At 48.1% G+C, this 26,197-nt stretch overlaps 2 protein-coding genes and 1 long non-coding RNA gene across 3 annotated transcripts; 1 reads left to right on the top strand and 2 right to left on the bottom strand.

The window, feature by feature from the left end:
* Positions 1–1,451: 1,451 nt before the first annotated feature.
* Positions 1,452–8,886, bottom strand: Fbxo39 (F-box protein 39). Its single transcript, XM_003469641.4, has 4 exons — positions 8,638–8,886; positions 4,409–5,514; positions 3,333–3,509; positions 1,452–2,679 (listed from the first exon to the last, which is right to left on the bottom strand). Exons 2-4 carry the CDS (start codon positions 5,432–5,434, stop codon positions 2,551–2,553), a joined length of 1,332 nt encoding a protein of 443 aa, XP_003469689.1. The 5' UTR covers positions 5,435–5,514; positions 8,638–8,886; the 3' UTR covers positions 1,452–2,550.
* LOC134476492 (uncharacterized) lies at positions 8,853–9,626 on the top strand. The gene is made up of 2 exons (XR_010048192.1): positions 8,853–8,968; positions 9,329–9,626. It is a non-coding gene; the product is annotated as an uncharacterized LOC134476492 (long non-coding RNA).
* On the bottom strand, positions 9,394–21,845 carry Xaf1 (XIAP associated factor 1). The gene is made up of 7 exons (XM_003469506.5): positions 21,641–21,845; positions 20,183–20,312; positions 19,365–19,421; positions 18,882–19,077; positions 17,486–17,568; positions 11,772–12,089; positions 9,394–9,762 (listed from the first exon to the last, which is right to left on the bottom strand). The coding sequence occupies exons 1-7, from the start codon at positions 21,670–21,672 to the stop codon at positions 9,721–9,723; spliced, it is 858 nt and encodes a 285-aa protein (XP_003469554.2). The 5' UTR covers positions 21,673–21,845; the 3' UTR covers positions 9,394–9,720.
* Positions 21,846–26,197: the final 4,352 nt, after the last annotated feature.

Below are 26,197 nucleotides of genomic sequence, written 5' to 3'. Positions count from 1 at the left end.
GTTAGCAGCACCGGTGAGCTCTGGTAAAGGCTCTCATCCAGGCTGCTAACTTCTTATCTCTCACCGGGTAGGGGAAATGAGCACAAGCTCCTTGGGGCCTCTTTCAGAAAGGTACTAATCCCATTCGTGACTGCACTGCTCTCATGATCTGATTACTTCTCAAAGACCCCCTCTCCAAACACCATCACATTGGGAATTATATTTCAGGAGCTCAGTTTGAAGGTGGCTTCAGTCCGTTGCAACTTGGACATACAGAAGGGTTTGCCTATGTCACTTGTCACCAGAACGTTATCGGCCATGCACCATACAGCCAGAACCTGAGAGGAAGCCCAAGCAGTGACAGTGCATCTCTGCTCCTACACACAGGACAGGGACAGTCCACATTTGTATTTCTTCAAAGAAGAGTGGCCTTTGCAGATCTTTAGTCTAGTGATGGGTTTTGGGGCCCTGCCCCCTGCTGTGTCCTGGAGAAGGAGGACAGGCTTAAGTAAGAACCTGTCACCCAGGAAGGAAAAGAGAGGCCACAAGTCTGTTGGCTGCCACTATCCATTACTGGGCCTTTGAATGTGGTAATAATAATAATAATAATAATAATAATAATGATGAAGATGATACTGGCTTAAAGATAGATGCTTTTGAAAACTCTGCAGTTTCCTGCTAGGACGCTGCTGCTCCCTGAGGGAAACCAAAAACATCTTTGCTGTAGTTCTCTGTGTAATCAGGGCATCTCTGAGAGCCCCTGAGACCCTTCTTTCAAAGGATTCATGAGGTCAGAACTATTTAAACAATCACACCCAAACGTCACATGTCTTTTTTCATTCCCTTTCTCTCCAGAGTTTTCCAGAGGCTACTTGGTATGTGATGTCACCGCAGATTGAGTGCAGAGGTGGGGATGGAAACTTAGCTGTCTACTTGTAAGCCAGACGTGACCTTTGCAAAACTATAAGGTGAATCCACTGTTTTATAGAAAGCATTTTCATAGAAACTTATATTAAGATGCTTTCCATACTAGAATTACGTATCCATAGATTCTGTGTTTGGGGTAGAAGGAACTAACTGGTCTGCACAAAGAAATCACTGTACCAACCAATCTGATAAGGCTCCCCTCAGACCCAAGGCAAGGCACCTCCTTTGGTCCACAAGCAACAGACTTTCTCTCTTGGGCTTTTCCAGTCCCAGTTATTATAATACTTTATGATCTCTTTTCACATGAGATGTGGGAGCTTCCTACAGGTGGGACCCCCCCTTCCTTAATGGGTCAAATCCTGACTAGATGGTAGTGAAATGGCAACCATGTCTTCCAGACAGCACTGTGGGAGTCAGGTGAGACAGTGCTGCAAAGGCGCAGTGAAAACTGAAAAGATCTAGTTAAATATGAATTTTAACAAGTGTGTAAAATGCATGAATATGGACACACGCAGTACAAAGACATGAAATCTCAGTGAGTCACATTGAAGTAGCCTGATATTTTATTATTTTATATCTATCGAAAGAGAGAACAATATGGGATTATATGAACAAAAATCTTCAACATATGTGTATGACACCAGGGATTTATGATCACTCATTACTTAGAACATACGGGACTTTTCCTAATTATAAAAACAATATCTGATTGTTAAGATGACAAATATGGAAAAACAAAAAAATTCAATAAAAACAAATAATTTTACCCCTCCACTGTATACTTTTTAACATTTATGGTATCTCTCTGCTTTACTTTAGAAAAATCCTTAGATATATCTTACAGGATCAGTGTCTTACTAAACAGCGTGTTGCGTGGCCTTTTTACTGAGCGTTGCCTTAGAACCACTTCCCCATGGTGTGACCAATTCGTCACAACTGTGAGTGTACTGACCACTTCCGGGTCAGCCCCATAGCTGAGTGTTCACAGTAGGCTAGGCATCATGCGGCCTGATGGGAATCTAAAGCAAAGCCAGAGGAGGAGCTCCAAGTCTCAGGATGGATGAATCAGGATCGGAGTTCCTTCTGGGCGAGGGAGCTCCAGCTCTGAGCAGGCTCCTTTTGAAAGTGGAGAATTTCCTGCTTCAGCCAAGGGCAGGCTGTGGATTCCCACCTGTGTGAGATCAGGCCTAGCCAATGTCGTTGTCAGGAGGTTTTCACATGAAGACCACACTGCACGTAGGATTTCTGAACTGGTGATATTGGTCAGTAGATTGTTTACTCACTGACTGGTCATACACCTTTTCGGGGGCATAGCTGACCAAGAGTCAGGCTCCCCCAGTAGAAAAAGATTTTGAGCAGTTTGGGCATTTTGTTCATTGTCTAAACAAGGGCATAAAAAAATCAAAACCAAACAACAAAAGGCGAAATCACCCCTGGATAGTTGGTAAAGATAGCACTTTAAAGTCATCTGGAGCCTTCACATAAGCAGTTGTCCCAGCCTCTGCCCCGCTGTTCATGTTGGTGTAGAAAGGGCAAAAGGAGAAAGAAAGGAAGGGTGGGGTGGAAGTACCCTAACTATGGTCCTCCAAGAAGTGGGTTTTCAAGTTTGAAGTGCTCCTGGCTTCCTTCTTCCAGAGAGGCTCGTTACATCATGGGGTAGGCGATGACAAAATAGTTAATCCCTGAGTCGATCAGGTCTTTGTACTTCCTGTGAATTTCCCGCAAGGTCCTGTCTTCTTCGTTAGTCTCATATCTGTTTGTATAAATCCTCACCTGTGCCAATAAAGAAACAACCCCACGTACACACACAGTGACTTCATCACTCAGACGAGCAGTGATCTCAATGATCTGCACATCCGGCTGCTGGCAGAATCAGGGAAAGTCCAGACTCGACTATGGTTGCCCTTTGGTGTCTGAGGGACCCTGGTTCCAGGACTTTCCATGGATACCAAAGTCCAGGGAGACTCAAGTCCCTGGTGGAACATGGCATGATGTCGTGTCTGCAGATAACCTGTGCACGTTCCTCTGTACGCGTGATCTCTGATACCTAACATAATACCTAGTTCAATGTGAATGCCGTGTAAATAGCTGTTATACTCTTGTTTAGGGAATAATGACAGATGCTGTTTTTATCCCTAGAAATTTTTAGTTCATAGTTGGTTGAGTCCACAGGTGCAGAGCCCACAGCTGTGGCAGGCTGGCTGCACCACGGGAGCTGCAAATTCTCTTCTGTGAAACCATTCCTGCCCAGTGGACCTGACTCGGGCATGATGGCTCTCCCTGCCCCCTACCTCCCCCCTCCGCTGTGTCCCAGGCATCCTGATGTACCTGCCACAGCCGGGGATGTAGCTCAGTGGCACAGCGCCTGCCAGTGTGCCTGGCCGGATGCCCTGCTCTGTCCTACAAAACCATCCAGGGCCTCTTACCTTGAGTGTGCGCAGGGCACACTGTCCCTCCTCCTGGCTCTTCAGGATGCGCTCCACAAACTTAACATCAAGGAAAGCCCAGATTTTGAAGTAAAACAGCTTCCTGCAGGAGAGGATGAGCAGGTGCAGCTCTTCATCCAGTGACTCATGGTTGTTGTTGAACTCAAAAGTTAATTTCTGGAAAAGCACCAAAAGGGAAATCGTGTGGGTCTGGGTCATCCTGTAACATGTTTAAGACTGAGCTTTGGGCATACTGCTGTGGTAGTTCTGGAGTTTTTTAGATGAGAAACATTAGATATTTGGCCCTCAAGGAAGAGAATCAACTGTGGTCATGCAAGTTTGCAAAACCTGGAATTTGGAAGCACAATATTTGGAATCCAGATACTATGGTGCTGGGCTCAGCCCTGCAGTGAGTGCTGGATGACTGAGAGATGGCCACCAAACTTCAAGTTTTTATGAAGCTCCAAGAGCATCCATTCTGCCTGTCTCAGGGTTATAGGAATACAAGTAAGCTGTTAGCATCTTGTAGTCCACTCATATTAGCAGTGGTATTTATTCATATCAATGTCAGTTGTGATAATGACCATAAACTCCTGAGGAGCCACAAAATAACCCTGATTTTATAGGTGGCAAAGCTGCCACATCACTGTACATTCCAGGACTGCCAAGCTCTTCAGGTGCCTAAGTCAGTCTTGATTTTCTGTCTGATTTGGCTCTTCCCATTCTATCTTCCTAACTATGGGGCACTGCTGGAACCAGATGGGTCCCCTGCTTAGAGCTGACTATGGGAGCCACATGATCTCCCTGTGTGCTGCTGTGACCTTGTGGAGAAAGGGTCACCTGCTCCACCCTAAGCTTTTTATTGCTGACCACCAGCCAGAACTCTCCTTATGTCTCATGTTGGAGGCGAGTGGCTATTTTTGTCATCTGCTGTGGTCCTGAGGACATGGGGGAGGCTTCGTCTGGTAGCAGTTCATACACACTCAGCGTGTGATTGGCAAGCTTCCCTCTGGGGAAATAGCAACTGGATGGCAGTTGCTGCCTGTAAGCCTGCCTGGGCCTCACTTCCTGCTTACCTGCAGGGTGTGCCGGAAGGTGGGGAGGAGGTCCGTCAGAGTGGGTCTCATGGACCAGTCTGGGTCACTGAAATAGCAGCTCCTCAGACTTATGCTCCTCATGGGGATCTCCTGCAGGAGGATGCGGACCAAGCGCTCGTATTTCATGACCCGCTCGAAGAAGAAGTTCACCTTCAGGCTGCTGGCCTGCTTGGCCAGCTTGGCCCAGGACATACCCCAGATGACCTGGCCGTGGGGGTCATGAAAGTGACATTTGATGTTCATGGTCCGGAGGGTGCTGGCATTGTTCTCAGCCAAGTTCTCGAGCAGCTCATCAGAAATGCAGTTGTAGTTGAGTGTCAAGGAGGCCAGGCTGTGGAATGTGGCCATGGTCCTCCTGAACTGCAGGCTGCTGTAGACAGTCAGGTGGTGGCTGAAGTAATCTTCGATGTTAAGATCTGAGGCGGGGCTCTCATTCCGTAGGTAGCTAAGGGAGTTCAGCACCTGGCAGCCCTGTTCCACAGTCAGCCTGGCCCCCTTCAGGCTGAGGGAGTCCAGATACCTGCCCATTTTCTTTAAGAAGAAGCTCAAGCTTTTAATGAGCGAGTTCCTGATGCTGTTCCTCCAGACCAGGCGATCCAGCTCCAGGTGCTGTATGGAAAGCGACTTCAGACGGTTGTTACTTCTGCCCAGGCATGAGAGAAGACCTCGCATGGTGACCTGGAACTTCTTGGTCAAGACAGCATTGTAAGGGTTCAGAAACTTGATCTCCAAACATTCCAAATAACGACCGAATTTCTTAACATACCAAAGAGCCGACTCAAATTCTGATGCATGCACCCTGGAAGGTCTCCCGCTGAAGGTGATGGTCCTGTATCGCCAGAGATCAGCTGAATACATCATCTGGTTCCACTTCCTGCATACCAGGGCTGCCTTGGATCTGTCTCTGTCTCCCAGCCACCAGAAAATACGGCGCAGGCACACATCAGGCAGAGCGGCCCAGAAGCTCTGGTCTTGAGCCTGGATCAGTTCACTTTCTTCATCCATCGAAGACTCGAGAGGCACAGTACGGCTGCGTGGTAAGCAGGGCTTCCAAAATTGAGGACAGGAAAGCAGTCTTGTGTTTTCTGTGGAGAGTAAAAAGGAAGACCTATTTCTCACCAAACAGAAATTAAACTCAATTACAAAAGCTGTCTCTGTGGTTCAGTATGTCCTGCCACATACAGGTGGTTCAGGGCTCACAACACAGCTCACCAGTGTCACAGTGTGCCTGGAAGGACTTTACAGACTACCTGGGGACATGGACCGGTACTTAGTTTCAGTATGATGAGAGGAGAGGTCAAGGCACTCTCAAGTGCAAGGGTGGCACAAACAGCGGGGGTTTATTCTGCCTGGGTAAGGAGGAAGTGGACAGTGCTGCTCAGAGGTGGTGGCACCTATGCTGGGTGGTCGGTTTTTTCCTGAGACAGAATCTCGCTATGTAGTGCAGGCTGGCCTTGAACTCACTGTGTGGTCCAAGCTGCCCTCGAACTCAAGGTAATCCTCCTGCCTCAGCCTCCCGTGTGCTGGGATTACAGCATGTGCACCATCAGGCTGGCCATAAACTAGGTTTGAAGGTCAGTGGGATTTTCAAAACAGCCCAGGTGGGCCTAGCAGTGGCGGTGGGAGAATGGATCCCTCAGGTAGCGGGAACAGTCTGTGCAAAGCTACAGGACTATGGTGCATGTCCTACGTGCACATTCAGGGAGCTACAACACTTGGAGGGCTGAATTCGTAAGTTGGCAGGGAGTGGAGGTGCTGGACACGGCCGATGAGGTGCTGGCTCGAGGAGCCCTAGGTGATGTGAGAAAGATCGTGTCCTGGAGTGCAGGCATTCCCCGTGTTTCCCCTCCCTGAGACTCAGGAATTCAGACAAGGCTTCCCGGGCAAGAACCCCTGCAGGGCCACAGCTGCGATGCTGATGGTGGAGTTTACACTCAACAGGTGTAAACAGCAAAGCAAGACCCAGCCCCTCTGCTGAGGCCATCGAGCCCCTTGGGGTGGAAAGTCACCTGGGGGAGAGAATGTGGTCAGTCTTGGGAGGCAGAGAGGACACTGGTGGGGAGTGGAGGAGGAATGGTCCAGAGCAGCCTCACATGATCATGGGGATCAGGGGTCTGTGAGTCCCTTCGGGGACTCACACTGGGAGCTGTAAAGGCAGACTGGGGAGCACTGAAAGGCATCTGGCTGGCTGTTGTCTTGCAGTTGGTCCCACCAGCCAGGCACAGGGTCCCCAAAGGTGGGCTGCTGGAACTTGCCCGATATGTGGAGCCATCAGTCAGGCTTTATAACCATCTGCTGACATTTTCACACATTTTTGCTTTTCCAGTTTCCTCTGCTAAAAAGTTTCTCTTGGTTTCTTTGCCTCTGCCCAACTCTCACACTTCAGAAGTCAAGTCTTACACTCTGTGAATCCTTTATCAGATACGTTCCCAAGCAAATCCAAGATTATTGGTGGAATCAATAAAGTCACAGAGCTGGAAGTAGACTTGATAATTTAATTCTTTTAGAGATCCACGCTGGAACCCAGAGAGGCAATGGGTTTTCCTTAGTTAGAAAGCCCACATGAGAACCTGTGCTTTCGGAGTTTTTCTCCTGGACTTTTTTCCTACCCTTACTTCATGGACCTCAGATGTAGGGGTCCAAATTAGTCACATTTCCCAATCCATATTATTGTGCAACTGTGTCTTCAGTTTTACTAATTCACTTATTCCCTTTTAACTTTCTGCCCCATTCCCCCGCCCCTTCCCCATACCATAGGCAACTATCTTAGGGAGTTCGATGTGGATCTTTTTGTTTGCCTGTGTTGGTTAAACGGGGCTCGAATGCCTGCCTTCATCTCTGTGACTGTGTATTTCACCCATTGTGTCTGTTGAATAGGACCCCTGGTCTCCCCGCCTTTTTCTGCCCTTTCTCTCCTGTGACAGCCCCAGGCCCCTCCAGCTCCTGCCAACATCACAGTGGCAGTGAGGCCCTCAGTGAGTGTTTGTGTGGCCTTGCTAGGTGTCTTATCCCCATTCTCCTCCTTGTTCCCTCACTGCTCAGTGGGCGATGTGGCCCCTCCCACCCCGAGCTGGCCCCTCCCACCAGAGCTGGGCAGCTTTCTGGGGGGGACAGAACAGCAGCCGCCCTGACTCAGCACATGGGCAGTTCTGCGTCCCCCTCCACATTCAGCCTGTCCCCTCCTATCCCTCCTGGCCAGTGAGCACCCCTGCATATTATTTGCATTCTTGTCTTTCAGAAGGACACACACTCTGTGTCATTCTCCTTTTAGTAGGCGCTTAAGCATTTAACAAATGAGAAAGGTGGATGCTTTTTGTATTGCTGGTGAAGGGCTCAATCCCAGAGGCCTCTGCTGTGCACAGCATGGAGGAAGGTGGTAAAGGTGCCCCAGAAAAGCCAAGGGCAGTGGTGTAGCTCAGCGGTAGAGCTCTTGCTAGTACACATAAAGCCCTGGATTCTAACCCCAGCATGGCAAAACAAAAAAAAAAAAAAAAAAAAAAAAAGCTAAACTAAATCACAGGTAAGAATCATCAGAAACGCAAGCTGTAAGGATGGGCAGGAAGAACTTTGGATGGGCTAGAAAAGCATTTTTCAAGAAGGCTCCAGATCCTACACCCTGTACTAAGATCCTCCAAAGCCCCGAGAGGCAATAGCTTAGCTGGGAAGACTCAGTGAGCTGGTGCTGGGAAAGCCCAGGAAAGCACCTAGAACACAGGAAACGCTGAGTAGGGGCTGCTGCCGTTTAGAATGCTGGGGCCAAGGTGCCCGCCTGTGCCACCCTGCCAGGAATACGCCCATTTTACACACAGGGAAACAGAGGTCTTGGAAGGCTAATAGCTTCATAATGGGGCTGTGTAGTAAGCGGGAGGCGGGATATTTATTTAGAACAGAGTCTTGCTATGCAGTTCAGGATGGCCTTGAACCCACTGTTTACCCCAGGCTAGTCTGGAACTCACGATGATTCTCCTGCTGCAGCCTCCAGAGTGCGGGGATTACAGGCGTGCACTACTGTGCCCAGGAGGAGGTGGACTTTGAACCCAGCCTAGGGCCCTCAAGCCTGGGCTTGGTCCACCCTATCACATAGCTGCCAACTAGGGAAGAAAACCCAGCACCCAAGCAGTGCGGAGGTGGCCAGGGAACCAGTAGCCGAGTGGCTTCCAGGAGGAGGTGGTCTCCTGGTGTCCCACCGCCGCCCAGGCCTGGCTCACCTGTTTCTGGCTCTCCTCGCTCGCTTGCTCGCTTGGGCTGCGCCCCGTCTGGGCTGCAGGCAGGCGAGCGCCGAAGCCGACTGCAAGCACCCGGGGCGGGGGCCGCGCCCTACCCTGGCTTGGCGGCTCAGCCAGGGGCTCAACACCGCGCCGTCTTTGTGACGCCCCGCCGTCCTCTGGGCTCGGTTCAGCCCCAGGTCCCAGCAGCCCAGTCCCGGGTAGCCAGGGCCTTGGCGGAGCATCCTGGGGCGCGCGCGGGGCGACCCCTCTGCAGGCCAGGAGGAAGTTTCTGACTCGTCTGGTCCAGCGGTGCCTCGGAGGCCTCTAGGAGGTCACTGCCCGCCCAGCACTCTCCCTCAGCTCTCCGCTTCTCTCCTTAGGCAAAGCACCAGGGGAGCCTTGAGCAAACCCGACAGGAGCTTAACCTAGCTTGAGGAAAGCTTTCCCTCTCTCTTTTGGGAGGGCAGGGCGTGCCCAGTTTACCCCCAGCCTCGGACCCTTCCCTGCCCTGGGAGGAGCTGGGGTGCTAAGCCTTCTCCCCAAGGCCTGCGCAGACGGGAAAAAGCCCGGTCCGCGTGCAGGTAGCCAGCAGGCTCAGGCTCCCCAGCCAGCTCCCTTCGGAGCCTTCCATGCTGCCCTTGTGGACACCCTCATTCTCTCTCTGGCCCTTCTGCTTTGTTTTCTGCTGCAGGCCTGTCTTCCTGCCGACCCTCTTCTGGGAAACCCATGAGGAACCCAAGAAGGTGACCAAGAAGCTTTCAAGGAAGGCGTTTTTTATTTTTCAGGGACAAAGTGGGGGTCCCCTAGGCACCCCAGCTACTGATTCTAGACATTTAATCAGAATGCTCTGCCAGAGAGACCTGGAATCTCTTTCTCTCCTGGTTACCTGGAGCCCGTAGGGAAACCAATGTCTGTTCAAAAGAAGGCACATGGTTAAAGTGCAAGCTTTGTCCTCTAAATAGGAAGGGATGAAATCCATCTTTTCACAAGTAGCAGCCATCACCAACAGGGCGCAGGAAAGCCAGTGCAAGCAGGAAGTCTTCTAAATTCATAGTTCTTCCTTCCAAATCTAGCTGGATCTGCTCACCTGCTTTCCCTTGAAAAAGCTAATTGTCTGCATTTTACCTAAAGAAAGGGATATAAAAATTTCAGTATGTTTGAGAGGGAAGTGCTGGCTTCTGAAATATTCCTGTTTCTGCTCTCAGACAAGAGCCCTAAGCTACAGGTGCCTAGAGACTCCAGTGGATGGCACAGAAGCAGCATAGAATCCCTCCATCCCAGAGAGGGGCGGAAAGAAGGCTTTGGAGGTGTTTAACTTCAGCCCACATCAAGCCGAGTGGGAGAACAGGAGAAAATGAGCCACACTGTGTACCTGGCTATGGCTAAATGAAAACATTATGACATAAAGAAGTGTGTCCACTGGGACTCCAAATGCACGTGCCTGCGTGTTTCATAATAAGGCTGCCAAATAAAACACAAGGTGCTCCTTTCAATTTCAATTGTGGAGAAAGAATCATTGCATGGACATAATTATACTTCTAAAAAACTGTCAGGCGTGGTGGTGGCTGCCTGTAATTTCAGCTCTTTGGGAAGCTGAGGCAGAAGGTCTGCAAGTTCCAGGGCAGCCTGGGAAACGTAACTGAGACTCTGTCTCACAGTAAAAAATTAAAATGCTGAGGATGTCGCCTAGTAGCAAAGCATCTTCCCAACCTCCTGGCCCCTGGTCTAATTCCACAGCACTGCCTAATCCTAATCCTAACACTAATACTAATGAATTCTCTTGTTTTTCCAAAACTCAAACTTGTCCGGGTAACTAGTATTTTCATTCCCTAAATCTGACACCTTATTATATAAAGATGAGAAAAAATTGCAAAAAGAAACATGCTAGTGGTGGGAGATAAGCAACAATGGCCTCATAAGACAAAATCAGTCCATTTTTGTAAGATTATATGCTTGTGTGCATATATATATATATATATATATATATGCAGAAATTTAGAAAATACTTTGGCCTACCTTACACCAGGTCTACGATATACTAAATGAAGAAGGCAAATTTGATAGAGCAATGAGCACATTAAGATAATATGTAGGGGAAGAGCAGCAATTCAAGCAATTGTTAGTTCACGTCAGTGAAAATACAGTTTCGGAAGTTCCTCACAAGGCTGTGAAATTGGTGTCTCGGTGGCACTGGAGAGGTGGGGTAGGTGTGGGGAATAACCAGCTCTGCTTTTATTCTTCAAGCTACAACATTTGTTGTCTATTATTTACAACACAATCTAGGGGCTGGGGATTTAGCTCAACGGCATAAGTGCCTGCCTTGCAAGCCTGTGGTCGTGAGTTCCATCCCTGGTACCAGTAAAAATACCAAAAAAAAAAAAAAAAAAAAAGAAAACAACACAATCTAATACTTTAGTATTTAAAAAAAAATCAAACAAGGCATCTAGAACAGAGTTTAAGAACAAAATCTTTGGAGGACACTGGATTCTCCCACTCTCAGTGTACCATCCTGGGGAAGGCACTCGATAGACCTTTTTTTTTTGTTCAGTTTTCTCATATATACAGTGAGGATTAAACACCTATCTATTGTTTATAATGAAGATTAAACATTTATCAGGAGCTCTGCATTGTAACTGGCACATGGTTAACTACCTCGAAGGCCAGTTCTTATTATTAGAAGAAAGTAACGGAGGATGGAAAAACCCAGGACACTGAGGAATATGGCTGTGTCCTTGATCTGCTGGAGGGAAGATGGCTACGTGCTGACTTGGGATTGGGAGCAAGACTTTTCTGCTTTCTGGGCCTCTGTTGCCTTATCACACCTTAAGGGAGATGGACTGGCCTTCAGCTTGATTCACTTACTCCATAGTTTTGGAGCACTTGCCGTATGTCAGCCCTTAGGAAGGGAGCTAGACACTCAGAAATGAAAGATCTGGCTCTACCGTCAAAGGCGACCCAGTCTTGCAAGGTGACACACAGAAAAGCAGGCACTGGGTTCTCTGAGAGAGTGCGTTGGACAAACTGGGAACAGGGAGATAGGGAAGGAACATGGGCTACTCTCCTGCAGGTATCTGATCCTCTAAGACACTGCCACGGGTTAACAGTCAGGGGGTGAGGGAACAGGGGCTGGGTACCTCATGTTGGTTCAGAATGGGCAGGGGAAGCAGGATCCCGCATTGCAAACATCTCTTCAGGATGTCATAGGGCGGCTCGTTCTCTGCAGGAGAGGCAGCCCCGGAGCCAAGCTCAGATTCTGAAGGCAGATTCATGGGTCTGTCTGTGTCTCTTGGTGCTTGATTTGTTGAACTTTCAAAAAGGAGAGGAGATCTGTTTATATCTTTTGTCTTTGGACGGACAGCTTTCTCTTCTGTGGGAGTTTGATTTCCACCAGGACGACTTGGAAAAGATATGAGCAGCTTTTTCAGAGGCTCTGAGGCTGCCGAACAGTCCTCCTGCAATTGGGATACATCAAATGCAAACAAAAAGACTTCAGTTTAATCACTGGGAGGTCACTTGACTAGATAACCTGAAAACTTCTCACTATAAATACTCAGAAATGATGAACAGACTATAACAGACATTCAAGATCAGAGCTGATGGCAAGAGACTTTTGAGTTCAGGGATTAATCCCTGACTGATGTTATAGTTTGAATGTTAGTGTTTTGCTCAAATTCTTGGTGTGCCAGTGTGACTGGGTTAAAAGGTGGAGGCTTCAAGAAGGCATCAGGGCTCTTTCCTTATTCATGGGAATAGAGACTTTTTGGGGCAGAGTACTAGGGACTGAGCCCGGGGTCTTCACACTACCCTGCATCTCTTTACTACTTACAAGTTCATACTCAAAGAACTAAAAGATGTAGTTCTGCAAGAAAGCAAGTTGGGAGCCAAGAAAGAATGTGAGCAAGCAAAGGGTAAACTCGTGAGTATGTACAAACAGGTATGACCTGCGTAACAAAGAATAACAATATTGATTAAAGAGGGGTGGTGAAAAAACAGGAAAAAATTATGGCAACATTTCATATACAGTGGGATGAGAGAATCAGAGTTAGTGTTTTCAAAACCATATAAGCTTGTAAGAAGGATAAAGGTAATGATCATTTTAGACCTTACTAAGTCAAACTGTCATATTAAAATGTCATTCAAAACTACTAAAATAACAAGTAGAATGTAAACTTATCAAATCAATAAGAAAAGAAAGCAGGAAACTCACTCAGTTCCATAGAAGGCGAGGGAGTAAGAGGCAGCCAGCTGGGACCTAGTGAGCACACATGGTAAAGGGCAGCTCCCAGAATATGACAGAAAAGAACTTAGCCAATACCACTGAGAGGGATAGAGGCACTGTAGTTAAGAAAAACAGCACATTTTAAACATAAAGTCCTAAAGAATGATGCAGGAAGTCATAGGATATCTTGGCTTTGCTTTAAAATATTTCTGGAAGGCAAGAAAAGAAAAGAGAGAAATAAAGAAGCACAAGTGGAAAACCTGATTATTATTGTTTCTGAGGGATGAGTACTGTCTAGGTTACTTTTCTCTCGTTGCTGAGACAAAACACCTGATGCCAAAAATTAGGGAAAGAATGGTTTATTTAGCTCACAGTTTGTGGAGGTTTCAGTCCATAATCAGCTGCAAGGCAGGCATAGGGCATGGCACAGGGGCAACAATTCAAGGCACAACCAGCAAAAGCAACCAGAACAAAAAAAGGAATATGGTAGAGGATGGGATGATGGGGCAGCTTTTAGGCAGAGGGAGAGGCCTTAGTGAAAATGCCCTCAGGTACGGTGTGCTCAAGACATCCTGAAAAGACCAGGTGTGGTGGTGCACACCTATAGTCCTAGCACTCAGGACGCTAAGGCAGGATTGCTGTGAGTTCAAGGCCAGCCTGGGCTATACAGCAAGGCCCTGTCTTTAAAAGAAGAGAGAAAGAGAGAGAGAGGGTAAGCACAAGGAGTCTAGTCTAGTGAGCTGGCCAGGCTGGACAGGGGAGGGAGGTGAGATTGGAGGCAGTGAGGAGGGAAGGAGGCAGAGGCCTCCAAGCTCAAAGCCATCGTAGGGATTCTCATTGTGTGAAGCGGAGCAGGAGTCAGCACAGATCCTAACAGGGGAGTAAACAGCTGAGTGGTGTTTTTGAAGGACCGTGCTGGCCACGGTGATGGGAGCAGATGGCAGTGGGAGAAGTACAGAGCTCAGTGAGAGGCACCAGGGCATCCAGACTAGAGATACTGCTGGTTCACAGCAGGACTCTAGCACTTCCTGGGGCCAGGAGAGGAGTCAAAGATGCACCTGAATTTGCGGCCCCAAAGCCTGGAAGGTCAGCGTTGCCGTCACCCGAGATGGGCAAAGGCAGATGGGTGATTTCAGACAGGTCACAACTGAGATGTCTGTCCAGAGCTCATGGAAGATGCCAAGTAGGTGGTGAAATTTGAGTCTGCGGTTCGGGGTTAAAATGCCCAGACTGAGACAGAAGTGGAGTGTCTGCTCGTACACGACACTTAAAATTTGGAGTCTGGGCGAAATGACTAGGGAGAGAGCATAGGCGGAGGAAAGCGGGGACCAGGGACCAAGATGGCTCTTAGTACAGAAGAAGCCCCCGCTCCTTCCAAGGCTACCCAAGCCACGGTAGCTCTGGAAGGACCCAAATACCCTCGAAAAATCACTCCCATGAGCGACAAACTGGACCACTCTGGTGCCCCCATCCATGGGCCGACCATGAGGGAGACAGAGGACAACACATTTGTGGTCACTGTGGATGTCAGGGCCAACAGGCAGCGTCCCAACAGGCTGCAAGGAGGCCTGTGACACTGATGGCCAAGGGCTGTCCGGGTCCAGCCTGGAGGGAAGAGATGTGTGGGTTCAGCTGCTCCTGCTTATGATACTTGAGTGCTGCCGACAAAGCTGGGATCATCTAAACTCAGTCCATCTGGCCTCATTTTTATTCACTATTAAAACAAAAGACAGCAGACTAAGTCTGCCCTGTTCTTGACAAATTAACAAGGTTGAGGGTCTGGAGAAGGACAGACCACTGAAGTAACTGACGACCAGAATAGTGTAGTTCTCTGGAAGCCAGAAAGTAAATCCAGGAAGACGAGTGATGTTAAATGCTCCACGAAATGACAGGTTAGACCTGAGTGCTGCCTTGAGGCGTCCAGAGCTCACCCTGGATTCTGACCACAACATTTTCAATAAAGCTGGGGATGGCGCTGGGTACAAAAGCTAGAATGGAACGAGTGTGAGAAGAGAAGAGCTGGGTGAGACGGCAGATGCCTGTAATGCCAGCCCTCAGAAGACTGAGCCAGGAAAAGCACTGCGAGTTTGAGACCAGCCTAGGAAAAGAGTGACTTCACGGCCAGTCTGAGATGCACAGCAAGACTCTGTCCAAAAAAAGGGGGGGGGTAAGAAGGGACCGAGGCCGTGGTCTTTAGATAATGGTTTAACTGTCCTGTTACACAGGGAAACAGGGTGACAGCTGGGCAGGCAGCGACACAATCCCTGATTTAAGTTATACCACCAAGCTACTGTAATAAAAACAGCATGGATCTGGGGGAAAACCCAAAAACAGACCCAAAGATCAATGGACCAGAACAGAAGATGCAGAAGCAACTCCAAGCCCACTTAGCTATCTTATCTTTGATAAAGGGGCCAAAAACCTTCACTGGAAGACAGACAGCCTCTTTAATAAGTAGTACTGGAAAAAGTGGCTTTCCATGTGCCAAGTGTTGAAGCTAGATCCGTATCTCTCACCAGATACTAAACTAAAAGTGAAATGTATCAAAGATCTAAATATAAAACAAACACTTAATCTGCTGGAAGATAGAATAGATAAAACTTTGGAAGATATAGGAATAGACGAAGACTTCATGAATAAAACCCTAATTGCACAGGAAATGTTACAAAGAATCAACAACTTGGATCACATCAAATGAAAAAGCTTTTGCATAACGAAAGAAAGCACCAACAGGGTGAAAAGACAACTCACAGAATGGGAAAATATTTTGCCAACTACTTCTCAAAGAACATCTAGCATAGGTAAAGAACACACACACACACACACACAATCAGGTCCCCTAAATTTAAAGACCTAATCAAAACAGGCATCTAGGGGCTGGGGATTTAGTTCAGCGGCATAAGTGCCTGCCTTGCAAGCAGGCGGTCGTGAGTTCGATCCCCAGTACTGATAAAAATGAAAAAGACAAAATAAAAAACAAACAAATAAACAAAAGAAAGGGCATCTGAGATGAATAGACTCCTCAGATAAAGAAGTATAAGTAGTACATAAATATACGAAAAAATCCTCCAGCTCATTAGTCATTTGAGATGCAAATTTAAAAAATACTGAGATTCCATCGCACTCCAGAAAGACCGGCTGTCATCAAGAATCAACCAATAACATACGCCACTGAGGCTGTGGGGGAAAAGGCACGCTACTCCATTGCTGCAGACTGTGTAAACTGGTTTCAGCACTGTGGAAATCAGTACAGAGATTCCTCAGGAAACTAGAGGTTCCACTTAACTCAGCCGTTCTCTTTCTAGGTATCATCCAGGAAAAATTAAAAGCATCGTATCACAGTGAGATATTCATACCCATGTTGATAGCAGCAATAGGACCATCAAAAGGTGAAGGTACAAAGAAAACGTGGCATTTATTTATAATGGAATACTACTCTGCCATAAAGAAGGGTAAAGTTGAATCATCTGTGGAAAATGGGATGCATTTAGAGACCACAATCTTAGGGGAGATAAATTGGACACATGTTTAAATAGTGCACTGTTTTTCTGTCTCTATGTGTGTCTGTGTGTGTGTGCACATGTGCAAAGAACCCAAAAGGTGAATACAGAGCACAAGGAGCATAGATGTTGGGAAGTAGGAAGAACATGTCCCACTGGGGAGGGGAACAAGGAGCACAGAGGGGGGAAGAAAGGAAAGGGAAAAAAAGAGAGAGAAATGCAAATTAAAACACTGCTAAGATTTTGTCTTACTCCAGAAAGTATGGCCATCACCAAGAAATCAAAATAAATGCTGATGAGACTGTTGCGGGGTGGAGGGAACCCTTCTACACTGCCAGTGGGAATGTAAACTGGCACATTCATTATGGAAGTCAGTCTGTGATTCCTCAAAAACTTAAAAATAGAAATCCATCCCACCCAGCTGTTCATCTCTTGGTATATTTCCCAAAGCATCATACTATAGTGATACATGCATAGCCATGTGTACAGCAGTTCAACTCATAACTGTTAAACCTTGGAAGTGGCCCATATGCAGCCTATATAGGAAATGTGGTACATAGATAAAATGGAGTACTATTTAGCCATAAAGAAGGATACATTTGGATCATTTGTATAAAAATGGATGCACCTTGAGACCAAAACATTAAGCAAAATAAATCATGCAGAAATATCATGTTTTTTCTTATATAAATAAGAAAGAAATAATCTAAAGAGAAAAATAAAAGATAGATAATACAAAATAGAGAGATAGGGGCTGGGGATTTAGCTCAGCGGCATAAGCGCCTGCCTTGTAAGCAGGCAGTCGTGAGTTCAATCTCTGGTACCGATAAAAAGGAAAAAAAGAGAGAGAGAGAGATACAAAATAGAAAGAGAACTCTTTTGCAAATGGGAAGAGAAACTAGTGATGAGGTGAGGGGAGAAGAGAGGAGGCCAAGGGGAAGTTAAAGATTTAAAGTGGGTTTGTACACGTGCCAACTCCCCACAGTGAAAATAGAAGCTGTGTGCAGCAAATATGTACTACCGAGCAAAAGAAATGCAATCAAAATCTGTGCTCTGTAAAACTGGGCTCGAATCACACTTTCAGCCCCTGAGCTGGACGCCGGCACCACTAGGAAATGACTGTACTCACCATGTAGTGGCTCTGCAGACTTCCTGAAATTATTTTATCACAATATTTACAGATTTTCCTTGAAGGAACTGAAGTCCTTTCCCCTAGATAAGCACAGAAACAACACCACAATGACCACCCTTGACAATGGCTGTGGGGACACACACCTGTAATCCCAGCACTCCAGAGGCTGAGGCAGGAGGACTGTGTGAGCTGGAGCCTAGCCTGGACCACACGGTGGGTTCAGGGGCAGACTGCGTCACATCGTGAGACCCTGTCTCATAAAATCAGTCAAACGAATACACTGTTCCCTTTGCATCCACTGTGCGCCCTAGGGTAGCATGCGGTGCTAATGAAGGCATATCTTCAGAGAGCAGAGCTGATTTTTAAGGGACAAAGGCAATCACAAGCCTTTGTCAAGCTACTCTCTCTGTACCAGTTTCCAAGCTCTGTGACTCAAACAGGTCAGCTGAACCTGAGGTTGTGGGTGAGGCTGCACCAAGGTCATGTTGGAGCCATGTTGCACTGAAGTTGCGTTGTTGACTCTGTTGGTTGTATGAAATCTCAGCACATTTGAATGAAAGAAATAGATACGAATTTCATACTTTCCAGGTTTTCATGGGCCAATTTTGACCTATGGCAGATTGTTTACTAGGAGATATTTATGGTCTAAGGGCTTAGGCTCTCTTCACATGTTACTGTGATACCACAACAACCAGTAAAGTAACAAAAGCTCTTGCGTCTTCACGGCTGTGTTCTCTAAACACACCATGGGTGAGAAGTAACTAGATGAGGACAGGAAGTGTATCAGGGGCCAGCACACAGGCTCGAAGGTCAGGAGGGGCTACAGCGGGCTCCTGTCTGGCTGTCACTGATGGTGGACAAAGGTGTAGATTTTGTGCTGGGAAACTTCAGTGTCCAGTATGATTTTCACTTTTGGAAAGCCCTTGCTTCATTCTCTGTGTAGGTTTCCCAGCTACATTTTGTTCTTTGAGACGACTTTCCCTCTGCACCCTAGGTTGGCCTTCAACTCGTGGCAATCTATCAGCCTCTGCCTCCCACACAGGCGTGTGCCACAAAGCCTGGCTAAAGGGTTACCATCTACAGAAGGATTCAGGTGGCTCTCACCAAGCTAGGTTTGTGCTGGCGGAGTTTAAAGAAAGCCTCTGCTTTCAGGGCTCACGATTGATTCCTCTCTTGGCTGCGGAGTTTCCAGACTGCCCTCCTTCATGTAAAGACCACAGCAGACGCACAAGCAGGCCACTCTCTCATGCACGCTGTAGCACTAGGGAGCCAGTTTAACTGAAACACGTGCAGTGGGCACCCTTCTCCTCTGTGGCCTTGGCAGTGTTTGGTCTTTGCATCCCACCCGAGAGGGGCTCTGGACCTCAGAGCTTCCCTTTTCCTAGCTGCTCACCTTCCCTGGACAGAGCCTGTTTAAGTTGACAAACATCTCTGTGCTGGTCCAGCACCCAGAGCAAGATCAGCTGGTCACAGTGTGGGCAGCGCTCGGTCCGGAAGCCACAGTGGGCCTCATGGGTCTCCAGCGTACTAACATGCATGGTCAGCTCACAGAACCTGCACTTCACAGGGCGCTCCTGGCACTCCTTGGCCTGCGAGGTGTCAGAGAGGGTGTGATCATTGGCCGCTGAGACTGAGGACAAATGAGGCAACTGAGCCCATCCCCAGGAACTGAAATCAATTACAGGAAGGGCCAGAGATGCAAGCTCTGCTGGACCCATGAACCACAGAAAGCCCTTCTGTCTGGTGTCCAGATGCAGGAGGAGCTGCGTGGTTGAGGTGGCTGGTTCTGCCGTGCTGTAAGCCAGGGGAGATAAGAGCAGAGTGGCCTCTCCTCCCTTCTCCCTCTCTTTCTCCCAGGATCACACCTGCCTCTCACCTCATGCAGTTTCAGCAAGGATTTCTGTACACTCTGGTGGCACATCACACACTTAACCTAAACACAGAGAAAGAGAGACAGAGACACGGGCTCCAGGCCACTGCCCTGGCCTTTCCCCTTAGCCACTTTGGGTGCTCCAGGGTGGGATCTGTGAGCTCCCAAGGGTAGGGATCAGATGTGGCTACCTCAGTTTCCCTCCAGCACCCAGCCCAATGCTACAAGAAGTCTTTGCCGGACCACTTTGAACTGAAACAGATGTATAGCCTGAGGATTTCTAGAAAGATAGGTGAGCGGCCAGGAGGGACAGACGTGAAAAAGCCAGAAAGGAAAATCAGCCGGGTGGCCTGCCTTCTGGGGCCGCCTTTCCTCTTTCTCCTCTTCATGAAGCTTGGAACAGCTGACCTTTCCTGAAACAGGAACCCCTTGCCTTATTCAACTCATAAATCTGCAAGGAAAAGACTGAATGCTGGGCACAGTGGCATGTACTTGCTTTCCCAGCACCCAGCAGGCTGCAGCAATAGGATCAAGGCTTCAAGGTCAGTCTGCGCTACACAGTAAGGCCCTATATGAATCCCTCCCCCATCAATCAATCAATCAATAGAAAGAAAGACAGTAAGAAAGAAAAAGAGAAAAGGTTGGAAAAAGGAGGAGAGTTCCTTTAGCATGAGAAAAACAGGCTTAGCATTTTCTTTTCTTAACTAGGTTTGAAGTAGGGGAGATCCAATGATTTGCCCCCAGGGGACCATGTGAGTCCCAAGCTGCCGCAGGACAGGAAAACCCCTGGTCCTCAGGTCCCGTGTCCCCTGCCACTGGCTCACCTGTGAGTCCCTCTGCTCACAGTGCTCCTGTGTCTTTGCTCCCAGGACAGGCTCCTTCCGCTGAGGGGCCAGGAACCGCAGGCAGTGGGCCTCGTGGAGGATGAAATGGGAGGAGGGCACATTTTTCATGCTATAAGAGGGAGGACAGCACATAAAACAGGGACCTCACACCCAGGGCTCGCTCTTCAGAGGCCATCAGGATGGCAAGTAGGAGGATGGGATTTCAGGCGGCCCTGGGAGATGCTGGGTGGGAGATGCTGGGGTGATGAAAGCTTCCTTTCCTGGCTCAGGGGATGATTTCAACAAGTGTGTAATGTGCGTCAAAAGTATCAAAAGTACTTTAAAGACCTGTAGTTCACTTCAATGATACTTCGGTAAAGCTGTGATAAAAATGAAGTAAAACATCCAAATCTTTTTTCTTGTTTTCTGGTGCCCCTGCTGGGCCCAAGCAGCTAGTTAGCAGCATGACCTGGCTACACCTGGTTTCCTCCAAGGGCAGAAGCATTCAGAACCTCCAAAGCAAGGGACTGAGAGGCCATCTGCCATCCCCTGCCCCAGGCGCACCTATGGTAACTACTGGAGAGGGCCTGAGGCCCTTCAAGAAGGCCCTAAGGATCGACGGCATCCGTCTCCCACTTCCCAGAGAGGGCATTTCTCTCACAGTTCCCATCACCAAGAAATGCCACCTTTCACTTCCACCAACTCTTGCTGGTGGCAGCCTGGGTGAAAGGGAACTCAAGAGGCTGTATCCTCTATAGCCTCAGATGTCAAGGAGTATGTGCCCACGTCCCTGGCACAGTGGACGTCACAGCTGTTGATCGGAGTGTGTTGCCCAACTGGATGCACGTGGGCACCTTCACCTCTCCGCCTATGTTCTGTCCACTCTGTGCTGCCTGGCCTCTCCCCTCATCTTTCTCCTGAGCTCCCTCAGAGAGCAGGAATCTCAAAAGGCCTAGAGGGAGCAAAGCTCTCTGGGGGTTCCTGCCACAGGCAAGGAGCTCTGACAGTGAGGCTCTGCCCAGAGCCCCCACTTAGAGCTGTGGTCTTGCCCCCTACGCGTGTCTGCCCAGCCCCTCTGCAGGTGACAGTGAGATGGGCCAAAAGACCCTCCCTGGACCACTTTCTTTCATAGACTGGTGTGAAAACCGTATTATCAGAACCTCAAGCCAGGTAGAAGAAGCCCTTACAAGCAATTAACCTGGCTATTCAAACTCGGGGCGGACCCGCAAGCCTGAAACAGCTGAGCCAGGGGATGCAGTGAGGCTGCACAGCCCTGACCAGCCTATTTGGAGATCTGCTGCCTTCCCCGCCCCTCCTCACGCCTCCCCCTGCCCTCCTGGGTGTTTTATCTGCGGGACAGACAGGAAAACAGTCTCCAGGCAGAAGCAGCCTTCTCCCGTCTCCCATCCATCTGGATAGTGAGCCTAAAGCCCGCTGCTGGACAGAGTGGCTTCTTACCAATTCCTACACACCAGGAATTCCTCCTCCATGTTCACTCCAAGAGGCTTCCTGGTGAGTTTCTAGCCCACAGGAAAACAAAACTGAAAGTCTCCTAACCCCGCCCACGGCCGCAGGGAGGGAGGGGACTCTCTAGTGCCTAGCCTTGGACGCTGCACTGTGAGGCTGCTGGGCCCGGACACTCCTGGGAAGGCAGAGGTACAGACCCCGCATCCCTCAGCCTTCCTGTGCTGCTGTGAAATGCTGTTTCTGCCTCCTCCGGGGAGGCTGGGAACGCCAGGCCTCCCTCCCCTGGGCAACAGGCCTGTTCCAAGAATTTCCAGCCTTTCTCTCTGCATTCTTTTTCCTGCTGACGGTTGTGGTCCTTCCTCTGCCGGAAAGAGGACGCTTGTTGTGTTGAATTGAGGGATGCTCCGTGAAGAAGCAGCTTTTTTTTTTTTTTTTTTGTCTTTTTCCTTTTTATTGGTACCGGGGATCGAACTCACGACTGCCTGCTTACAAGGCAGGCGCTTATGCCGCTGAGCTAAATCCCCAACCCCTAAGAAGCAGCTCTTTGATCTGTTCCACCCTGCTCTGGTGACTTTGAAAACAGGGTCTGTGGAGAAACTTTGGATGCCCAATCCACAGGCTTTGGGTCACTTCTGAGGGTGGAGTCACGTATCACACTGGAGTTCAGTGGACAGGCACAAATGCCTGTTTTCCTGAGTTCATCCTTCTTGATTGTAAAGTGGTTACAGTAAACACTAAAATAATGCCAAGGTTACTGGCAACGGGAGAAGTCCTGTTAACTCTTCTTATCCCACCTCAACTGGTGAAACTGAGGCACTGATTGACTGTGTAACTTGCACAAGTCACTCAACTAATAGACATCATAATCAGACTTGGAATCCAGACACTATGGCCCTGCGTGTGTCTCTCCTGGAACGGCTGCTAGGACAGCAGATCTGAGTTCAAATTCTGACCGTGTAGTTCACTGACAGTTTGAGTCAAGTTAGCCTTCCTGGTTTTTCAGTTTCCTTTTTTTTTTTCAACTATACGGGGTTGGGGGGCGGGCAGGGACTTTAGGATGCTAGCTCCCCTACCAATTATGTGCAAAATTGACTTCATAAGGGTGTGTGGCTTTTCCTGAGGAGGCATCTGCCACCCTAGGCAGTTATAAACAATTAGAACGGTTGACCTCAAGTCCTTGAGTCTTGGAGACTCAAAGAAACCAAGCTCTTTGAAAGGCAATACCGCCCCAAATTATAATGTATCATTGAATTAAGTGACATTAGAACATTTGCACGTTGGCCTCCTTACATTTCTTCTTTTGATGGGGAGAAATTGGGTGTGGTTAGTTAGATAAATAAAAATGAGAGGACATGCAGCTCAGTGGCAGAGCACGTGCCTGGATATATAAGAAGGATTTACCCCGAACCACACATACACTCAAAAAGTACGACAAAGCAGGGTATAAACAGCTCAGTGAAAATTGAAAAATTCATGAATACAGTCTTGACTGCATAAGGACTTTTGGATCAACAATGTACCTCGCTTAAGACTTCTTAAACTTTCTGTAGAAGCTAGAATTCCGGTTGCCCGGTAAAGTTACAGACTTTGTAGTGTCACAGCACAACACACATGTTCATAGTGATGCTGGTGTAAAACTTACTGTGCTGCAGGGCTATGAAAGCTGAGCACATACAATTGTGCACAGTGCATAAGTAATAATGATAATAAATGGTTTTTGAATTTACTGTCCTGTAGGACACAGTTTAGGGGACCCCCCTTGAATGCAGAATGTTTGCTGCAACACTGGTTAACTCCAGGCCTATTTCCATAGACTGATAATGCACAGAGTTGACTGTGGTATCTCCTTCTCTCTTCAGTTGGCTCCAAGCATTGCAGGTTAAGCCAGCCGAGGTACGGGTGTGTAATCTCTAAAGCTATCACACAGTCTCCCATTTCTTGCATAGTGCTCTGTAAAGGATGAGCACATCGGGATGACAGAGCCAGTCAGCTCCAGGAATGTAACCTGAGCACGAGGCTCAAAACAAGAGGCTGTGACTCCCCATGGCACAAAAGTGTATATACTAGAACTGGAAGCAACAGCCTCCTAAAACCATTCAGACGTTATCTTAGTTGTATTATGCAGATTGGCCCTTCTGCATGTCAGTCTCCCTGCATTTTGCAGAGATGCGTTTCTCCCCACCTGGCCAGCCAGCTCAAGTCACTCACATAATTCCCTCCATCCTCACTGTCACTCATCTTCGAGCCACCACCTTCTTCACAGGGTAATAAAGTCTGGGAGAGGCCTAGGATCAGGGCCTTTGTCCATGTATCCCCAGGGGGTTGGACTTAGGACCCCTTGGCTGCCCTTAACTTGGAATGTGTCTTTACTCTCGCCGTGGGTTGCACTGGAGATAGTAGATTGGAATTAACTTGCTGGGATTCCAATAATGTCTCAATGGGATTATAAATATAATCTTTTGGGTTGTGAGGAAGACAATGAAAGAGATTACAATACTTGGATTACAATATTCAGTATTTGGGACTACAGTACTGTTCCATACATTGTGTCATTTTATAGTGTACACCTTCTATTCACACAAAATTTTAAGAATCGCACTCAGGGGTAGAACACTTGTCTAGCATGCTCAAGACCCTGGTTTGATCCCCAGCACGGCAGGAAATTAAATATATTAATAAAGTTTTTAAAGCGTTCCCTGTGAAGTCGTGTGCTTCACAGGGTTATGCCAGCCTCATGTCCGTTCACCACATTTCTTGATTGCGTGAAGAGACCACGTGGAGGAACTGATTATACTTCCTAGGTTTGTTAAACACACTCTATTCTGTTCACACAACAATGAAATTGCCCAGTGGCATGTTCTCCAGAAGGCTGTGTCATTGTCCTTAGGTGATAAATGACCTTCATTGTAACTGTTAGATGCACTTGGAGACTTGCTGCAGCAGAGGCAGCCAGGATCAGTAGGCAGGAGTCCCAGGACAGCTTGAGCTTCTTTGAGGATGAACTTGTCAAGGGAGCAGGGACCCAGCCCAACAGCAAGGCAGGCAGGGTCTAGGATCCTTGAACACCCACCCTGCGTGACACCTCCACTGTGGGAGATCTTGCCAAAAGCCCATCCGTGCTGAGACACCGTAGCAAGCTCTCCTGGGCAGCACCCAGGAAGAGAATAGCAGGCAGCTGGGGTTGGGGTGCCCCAGGAATATGGGATCAGGATGCAGGGGCTGCTTACATTCCCAGCCCTGCTCAAGGGACCCACTCTGTGTGCATCCTCACCTGGCCTCTGGGTCCTTAAGGCTTGCCCAGAGCCCAGCAGTGCTAACAGAAGGGCCTCAATCCCCCATCTTTAGCCATCACAGTCAGCCCAGAGAATTCCTGTGGAGTCTGCATGGGCTGGGAGCAGCCTTTCCAATGAAAAACATTAGATTAGAAAGTCTAATGGGTTCTAGCCTTCAAAAATTCAGGTCCCTAATGGAAACATTTGTAGGAATAATAATGATTAAGTTAGTGAATGACTGCTTCAACCTTTCTATGTCTTGAATATTATACTAGTCATTTTTTTAAGAGTAGGGAATAGGAATTGCTCCTGAGAGACAGGTGGGGTCCCAGTGGATTGCCATGTATTAGACACGTTATGGGCATTGTGATCATTTTAATCTGCCTGATGACAGCTCTGAGGTAAATGTTAAAGGAAGCACAGAGAAATTAAGTTACCCCAGAACATACAATGCCAGAACTGAGAGTCAAAGGGGATTTGATTGAATATTTTGTGGCACTCAATCTGAGGCAGTGTGGAGAAAATGAGAGAGAAGGAGACAAAGTAAGAAGAGGAGGAGACCTTTAGGGAGGGGCACGGGCTGCGGAGGAATGCAGAGGCTCTCTGGCCGCCAGGCCCGGCCCAGAGCAGCTTATATTAGCTCTCATTGATGGTGTTAAATCAGCTGGTGACCATGGAGCAGGAGTGACGTTTTATCTAGGGATTGCGGTGCCTTTGGTGTAAGCAAACTCCAGGAAGACTATGAATATCAGTAAAAAATGAAGAATTTGTACTGGGCATGGGGACCCATGTCTGCAATCCCAGAACTTGGAAACTGAGGAACAGATGTAAGTATAGCTTGGATGAAGGCTTCTGTGATGAAGCATGGGAATGGCCCGGGAGGAGGAAAAAGAGGAGGAGGAGAAAGAGCTGAAGGAGGAGGAGGAGGAGGAGAAAGAGCTGAAGGAGGAGGAGGAGGAGGAGAAAGAGATGAAGGAGGAGGAGGAGGAGGAGAAGGAGAAAGAAATGAATGAGAAGGAGAAGGAAGAGGAGGAGGAGGAAGAGGAAGAAGAGGAGGAAGAGGAGGAGGAGGAGGAGAAATAACAATGACCATAACTTCTACATTCTGATTTTCTTCCAAGGCGTTTCCTTCCTCTCTCTCATTGCCACATACTCGTTCCAGCCCTTCCCTTCCCTCTTACCATTCCAGCAGTTCTCCAAGATGGAGTCCTGTGTGCTCTAAATGATATAACTGCATGTGTATTTAAGTGTATAAGATAGAAAATGATATCACTGA

This window comes from Cavia porcellus, unplaced genomic scaffold (genome assembly GCF_034190915.1).
Source record: "Cavia porcellus strain 051 isolate PalLab524CR breed Dunkin Hartley unplaced genomic scaffold, mCavPor4.1 scaffold_6, whole genome shotgun sequence".
Lineage (NCBI taxonomy): Eukaryota > Metazoa > Chordata > Mammalia > Rodentia > Caviidae > Cavia > Cavia porcellus.
Note: the sequence above shows the minus strand (reverse complement) of the source record. Positions and strands in the feature narration are given on the sequence as shown.